Source organism: Macaca nemestrina, chromosome 11 (assembly GCF_043159975.1).
Source record: "Macaca nemestrina isolate mMacNem1 chromosome 11, mMacNem.hap1, whole genome shotgun sequence".
NCBI lineage: Eukaryota > Metazoa > Chordata > Mammalia > Primates > Cercopithecidae > Macaca > Macaca nemestrina.
Window position 1 is genome coordinate 75182584 of NC_092135.1, and position 7556 is coordinate 75190139.

The 7556-nt window shown below is 43.5% G+C and overlaps 2 protein-coding genes across 2 annotated transcripts in view; both read right to left on the bottom strand.

The window, feature by feature from the left end:
- Positions 1-5232, bottom strand: part of LOC105483176 (NFE2 like bZIP transcription factor 2) — a 57235-nt gene extending 52003 nt beyond the window's left edge. The window contains exon 1 of the mRNA XM_071072982.1: positions 5212-5232. The gene's annotated coding sequence lies outside the window, so the exon portion shown is untranslated. The remainder of the gene's footprint in view (positions 1-5211) is intronic.
- Positions 3777-5145, bottom strand: LOC105483172 (putative uncharacterized protein FLJ44553). The gene has a single exon (XM_011743860.3). The coding sequence runs from the start codon at positions 5143-5145 to the stop codon at positions 4603-4605; it is 543 nt and encodes a 180-aa protein (XP_011742162.2). The 3' UTR covers positions 3777-4602.
- Positions 5233-7556: the final 2324 nt, after the last annotated feature.

The following is a 7556-nucleotide window of genomic DNA, read 5'->3' on the forward strand; positions in this document are numbered from 1 at the left end:
CCTTCCTTGTCTCCTGATTTCCTTCTTTTTTTTTTTTTTTGAGACAGAGTCTCGCTCTGTCGCCCAGGCTGGAGTGTGGTGGCGTGATCTCAGCTCACTGCAACCTCCGACTCCCTGGTTCAAGTTATTCTCCTACCTCAGCCTCCCAAGTAGCTGGGATTACAGGCATGCACCACCATGCCCAGCTAATTTTTGTATTTTTAGTAGAGACAGGGTTTCACCACATTGGCCAGGATGGTCTCGATCTCCTGACCTCGTGATCCGCCCACCTTGGCCTCCCAAAGTGCTGGGATTACAGGCGTGAGCCACCACGCCCAGCCTCCTTCCCTTCTTTAGTTTACACACGTAGGCCCCAGGTATAGGGCATGAGCTAGAGCTGGATCCCAGCTGAACAGAAAGCAGGAGGCGCTATATTGGAAACAACTGCCAAGCAACCAAGGACTGAGGACAAAATAGCCTGGGAGGAGAAGTAAAACCAGGAAAAAGTTTAAAATTAGGTGCCTGACATTTAAGGGAAAAAGTCCAAAGTTAATCAAGGATGACCGCTTATTGCAAGATTCAAAACCTCTAAATGACAAAACTTCTAAAAAAGGAAATGATGATAGCATGGGGAACCCTGCTGATCCATCTCCCTGCCCAAATACTTCTCCATTCCCAACCTCTGTGCAGCCATGTGCAGCAGAGACAAACAGCAGCAGCACTCCACCCACAGGCTTTGAGAACCACAGAGCTGTGACTGACACAGTGGCCCTATCTCTATGAAGTACATAAACCATACCACAGCCTTATTTTCTGAGACCATCTCTATGAAACCAGCTTCCCTAAATGCTGTGGCCCAAGAGGCCAACACTTTGGTCAGTCATGGGGCAATAGGCTGCTCCCGCATGGCATCCAAGTCCATGCTTAGAGACTGAAGGGGACCCAGCCTTGGTAAACCAGGTTAGTGGTCATTTCCCCACCTGGCATTTTTGAGCTGTACCAAGCAGCCTGGGGAGTCTTACTGCAAGGGCGCGCTCAAACCTGACTTGTCCAGACAAGTGGAAGAGTTTTGGGCTCCCAAATAAGCACGGTGGTCAGTCTGTTCCAGTTTGTCTGGGACTTCCCAGGTTTGAACACTGAAAGTTCTACAGCCAGGAAATTCCTCAGTCCCAGGCAAACTGGGATGGTTGGTCACCCTGAAGTCAAGACACCTAGGCTTTGGCACCTAAACATCAGTTTCCTCGTCTGTAAAATGCTGGGACTGGCCAGTACAGCTTCTAATGTTACTGCCACATCTAATGGTCCATGATTCACTCTCATGCACCTGACCTTACCCATCTGTAGCCCAAGGCCCAAACAAACTTCACTTGATCCAAGATCGAGTTCATGTAACCTGATAAACTAAACATTAGTGTGTTAACAGGAGAGGATTATAGGGTTCACAGTTGAATTTTAACAATGGCTTGGGTGGAAGGCATGTGGGTAGCTGAGTCGTTCTAATGGTGGGAAGCTCAGCTGGGGAGATGGAGTGTATGGTTGTGTGCCATCTGAGAGAAAGATATTTTTAGGCAGGCAGGTTTTGAGGCAGCCAGCCTGAAAGAGCTGGTTTGATGAGCTGCTTTTAGCTGCGCAGCAGGAACAGGCCACAGGCAGGGCAGTCTTGTCTGACTTGAGCCAACTTTCACACTATGACCTGAATAAAATCAGCAGTTGAAGCCACAGACTGGAGAAGAAAGGACATAATTTACTAATTACTGATAAATATATATATATATATATAAATAAAATAGTGCATTTGCTTTGAGCCTGGGTCTGTCATCTGTAATATAGATATGTAGCTATGATCCTGGGTAGTTAAGAGTTCAAACTCTGGGGTCACCACCTACCAACTCTGTGATATTGGGCAAGTTGTAGGTTGAATAATATGCATTTGCTGATATTTAACCTTTTTGATCTACACAAACAGGAATTCCACGTAGTTCAACCTAATAGCTTACTCTCCCTTTTCCTTGGTTTCTTCATGTGTGAAACGCAGATAGCCACCCAACTTTTCAGGACACTGTGAGGACCAAATGAGAGGGACACATAAGGTGGTCAGAACAGTCCCAGCCCCACAGTCCATGTCAGTGATGTCAGCCACCACTATCCTACTGGTGAAGAGGCATACGGGGCCATTAGACTCCATCAGCTGAACCTAGGGTAGCCCAGACTCTTCCTGTCTTCCTGAGACATGGAACATGGATGAACCAAAGTGAATTGGTCACTTTAGCTGAACTGTAGAACTTCATTCTAATACCAGGGTGAGGAAAGGGGAGTAGGTTCATACCATAGGTTTTTCAGGTCATTCCAAGACTGAATGTTTTTCTTCCCGATACAATCAGGTCCTAAGTATAGCAAAGAGCTTTTTATGATGGGGTTTTGCTCTAACACCATGGAGCCCCTTCTTTAGCCTTACATCTGTCTGTAGCGACCACACATGGCCATCTTCTTCAACTTAACTATATACACACACATACGCATACATTGTGAAGCACATACAGAATACATGAGACAGCCTCATCATTATCAGAATACAAAAAAGTTACACTGAATTTCTTCTCTCAATAATTAACAGGAAGCAATTAAAAAAGAGGAAACAAAACATATGCTGTGGTATTATCATTATAATTAAATCACATTTATTTTTTTTTTTTTTTTTTTTTTTTTTTTTTTTTTTTGAGACGGAGTCTCGCTCTGTCCCCCAGGCTGGAGTGCAGTGGCCAGATCTCAGCTCACTGCAAGCTCCGCCTCCCGGGTTCACGCCATTCTCCTGTCTCAGCCTCCCGAGTAGCTGGGACTACAGGCGCCCGCCACCGCGCCCGGCTAGTTTTCTGTATTTTTTAGTAGAGACGGGGTTTCACCGTGTTAGCCAGGATGGTCTCGATCTCCTGACCTCGTGATCCGCCCGTCTCGGCCTCCCAAAGTGCTGGGATTACAGGCTTGAGCCACCGCGCCCGGCACATTTATTAACTGAAGCAAATTCACTTGAGCTTTTTATAGGATTCTAGGAAATAGGTTCCTTACATATAATGAGGAAGTGCATCTTTAGGTCTTTTCATATTTTTCTTCCCTGTAACCATCCTATGTTTGGTCTTTTCTCTTCAGGTTCATTCCCTTGACGCTAACAGAGAACATTGTAATTCTAAATTAAAATGAAAGCTGGGGAACCATGGATTCCAAGGCCAGCACCTCCCCACTGTGTGGATCCCACAGATATGATGTCAGAAATATAAAAAGAAAGAAAAGAAAAAAAATCTTGAACCTGGCTTGGTTTAAACTCTCTTTAAGCAGCCCTCTTTCATTCAAATGTGAGAAAGTTCAGCTTTCAACATGTATTAACAAAAGATGTTTACAACAAAATACCTGGTTGTGCCTAATAATGGCTTTGCTCTTTGAATTAATTGTTTCCTGGTAACAAAGGCCGAGCTTTTGAACTTCTGGGTAAGGCTAGGCTGGGCATTTTTGCTTGGCTTGGCTCTCTTAAATGGTTAGAAAAGGGTTGGTCTGGCACCTGGTATTTTGCAGCCAGTAATTACACTACAGTTGTTACTATGCATTACCGAAACTTCATTTTTTGACCAAAGCCAACAGTATTCTTTAAACAAACATCTTTTGAAAGCCGAATGTGCTTTGAAATGATTTTAAAATCCATTTAATGAATAGGATTCTATTGAATTTCACAAATATAAGTCGGAATTTTTTTTTTTTTTGATGCTTCATATTTTATTTCCCCCTGCCCTCCCGTCCCACCCTGGTGATGGTTGTACCCATTTGAGCATTTCCGAGCACATGACAAGTCAGAATTTTTTTAAATGACGTTTTGCTTTAGCATGGTGTCTCTCTAGTACAAGCCGTGTGTGGCCTTTCCACTTAAACCGTCTTAATGTTTCCTTTCCCTTCATCAGTGTACCGTGACAAGCCCCTTCTATTTCCGCCCCCAGGGAACAGATTTACTCTAGGGCGTGTGTTGATAACTGAGGCAGGATGAGGCAGTGTTGATAACTGAGGCAGGTGAGACTTAAATAGCCAGAGAAAGGAATAATCTGTTCCATATTTAGAAGCCTAGTAATCTATGGCCAGCCTTTCACAGCTGTGGGACTTCTGAGCCCAGATCCTAATTCTTTTTTTTTTTTTTTTTTTAATTGGATTAACTAGCTCATGATCACCCAATTCTTAACTGAAAGCTTGATCACCAAGACTGCAGGATCAAGACATGGGGATTGAGGTGGGTGGGTTGGGATGGTACATTTAAAGACCAATCAGGCAGGAGAGGCCCTCACCTGCGAGTTCCCAAATATATTGTAAGAACTCCCATCAATGCTTCGTCCCCTCACTGTTAGTTTCAGAACAATGACATACAGATGCTCACCTCACAAGGATCTGATAAAGTTAAATGTGATACACATATGATCAATAAATTGTTTTTTTTTTTTTCTTAGTATTCCCCTACCCCTTCCTCCCTGCCTCCATGCCTTGGACAGCAAGCCCTTGTCCTATTGCCTCAAGGTAGGGAAATAATATGACTTTAAACAGCAAAACAACAGCACAACTTCTGTAAGTTGTGTTTTGTGTTATAAAAAAATCTCAGAGGACTAGAGAGGATTTGGAATAAAGCCAAAGTATTTGGAAGAAAATGGTTTGAGGAGAGAGGGTCTTCCCTGGAAGACTAGAAACACATCCCTCCACCAGTGGGAAGAAGGATGGATGAAAAGTGAGAGGGCAAAGGCCTGGGTAGGGTGGATCCTTTCCTACTTCTCTACCTCTGTGTCTTAGGGAGGCAGCAAGCTGGAGAGAAGAAAGACTGTATGTTGTAAGCCTATAGAACTTCCCAGACCCTGGAATGGCCCCAAAATAGCAGGGAGATGCTGGGCACAAATGGGCCATGCAAACAGGAAGCAGGCACAGGTGCAGCAGTATTGGTAAAGGAAGGCCAGAAGGAACTGTGGACATCTGGGTTGGTGCCTCCTCAAACAGCTGACATGAGGAACAAATGGATTTCCCAATACCTTGGCACAACCTAACCACCCACCCCTCCACCAAGCCTTCATCCCACCCCAAATGTAAACATATCTTTAAAGGTAGAGAAATACCAAAATGATGAAATTCATTGCTGACACCTTCCAACATAGAGTGGAGGCTTAAAATATAAATTAGGTAGATTAATAAAAGAATAAAGATATATTTCTTGCATACCTGAGTTTGTACACTGAGAGCTGGGCATCCAGTTTGAGCCTCTGGGGAAGACAATGTGGCAAGGGAGAGAGACCAGTAACCTCAGAGTGAAAGAAGAAAAGCTCTGTCACTTAGCAGTGTAAACTAAAAATAAATCCCAAGTCCCCCACTGACTAAGTGGACCCCCTTGTGGCCAAAAGGACCCCAGAAAAAAAATTTAAGTCTAGTTCCCAGCTATGATGGGAGGTCAGACATGTCTAATGATACTCCCCCTCTCTTCTATGGTTTAGACACAACAACTAAGCAGCATTAATGTTCCAGTAGAGATCACATGACTCACAGAACAGATTCTTTGTGGCAATAAGATACCAAATTATAAACAGGACCTAAGGCTATGCCAGGTGAGGGGAAGTCATGTACTCCTACACCTAAGGAAGAAACTGTGCTCTAACTGCCACAAGGATTTTCTTTTTCTCTAGCAGCTAAACAAGCACTGGCCTCAAGATAAGCAATACTTAAACAATTGCAAATCGTCCTGCTCATAGACTGCCCAACTGAACTCCCGTTCCACCAGCCATAACTACATCTTTCATTGGATGAGAGACTAATCTTAATAACTTTTTCCTGATAAGACCACCAACCATGGACTGATTCTGACTAGTTTACGGAGATTGTGTACTTGTGAGCTTTTGTGTCCTGAAACGACCTTTTGATGTGTAGGGCCTAACTGTAATACATTGAAATGTTAAGTCTCCATCCCAAAGTGAACATGGGTCATGTGTTACATACATGTTTGTTCAATATGCATGTGTCAGGACTACCTTCATTCATATTCACAGCTCCTCCTGTAACCTGTTAAATATTATATTTGGTCAACCTGTTCAGCATAAAGCTCCATCCCAACCCCTCTGTCTTCAAAGTGCTTGTCTCTGGGCTTCTGCTGAAAGCTGTGCTTCCCAGCCTGTGGGATAGCCACCTTGAAGGTTATAACCCTTTATAAGAAATCAAGTCTCCTCTTCCTTTGTCTAAATTTATAAATTGTGTGTGTGTTTAAGTTAACAGTGGTATGTAACTTTGGACAAGCCATGTAACTGCTCTGGGCCTCAGGGTTTCCATCCATAAAGTGGGTGATAAAACTTCTCATGACCACTCCTAGTCCTGTTGTGAGGAATGGGATGCTGCATGTGGATGTTATGAAATACAGTGGGACTCAACAAGGCAGTCTACATAGTATCAAATGCTAAGCATAATCAGAAGAAAAATATAGATAATAATTTCAACATGTAGAAACTTGTAGCAAAGACTGGCTACATACTTGCCAATTTCATTTTCTCTTCCTGGCATACAAGAAGACCTTTCCCAGGCTTCCCTTGCAGTTCGGATGGGGCCATATGATTGGGTTCTGGCTAACGGGATTTGGCAGATGTGATAGCAGTGCTTGCAGACCTACCACAGATCCTGCAGTGTGATCTTATACATACTCTCTTCTCCTTCTCTGGCAACTGTTGAGGCCAAATGCTGAAGGTGATGGCATTTCAAGATGAAAGGAGCCTGAACCTCCAAGTCACCCTTAGAGATGTTGCCGAGGAGAGCCCCTGCACTGGCTTATGATGCATAACATAAACTTCTATTTGGGGGTTAATTGCAGCCTGTGTAGCCTATCCTAACATTGTGCTATAATAAAAAGATAATAATAGAATATGTTATTATGACAGAATATATATATTCATGTATGTATCCATATAAATATATATGAGATGTCTTGAGGCTTAAAGGAGTGGCTCAGTCAATACCTTTCCTTCCATATTATGAAGAATGTAAAAGTTCAATTTGTGCTGTTCTTGGAGAAATATGTCACAGGCACAAATTGTGATGACATTCAAGTCTATGTCTGGCTTGCCCAGTGGAAGCACAGTTACATAGAAAGCTGGGGGAAATCTTCCACTTGGAGTTGACAGACACCCAGGCCCTCTGCTCTATTTCATCAAAGCTGCTGAGGTTTTACTTTGCATGATCTGCTGCACCAGTTTCAGCTGGGAGACAGCCGTTGTCTTCCTCATCTTAAACTCTCCATGGACATTCAGCATTCTAACAGGAAGAACCCAGATGCTCTTGGATCCAGGCAATAAGAGAATGTAAACATGATGAGCTTGCCATAAAGCACAGCTTAAGACAAGTCCCCGAGCTTCTCATTTCCAACCAGATTAGCACCCCAAGCCTCTGGAGAGGACTGAATCCATCTACACTGGGACTTTAGTAAAGCACTTAACTCACATATCCAAGTCAAGTTCTGATGGTTAAAAAATGGTGTTCTAGGCTGAGTGCAGTGGCTCATGCCTATAATCCCAGCACTTTGGGAGGTCAAG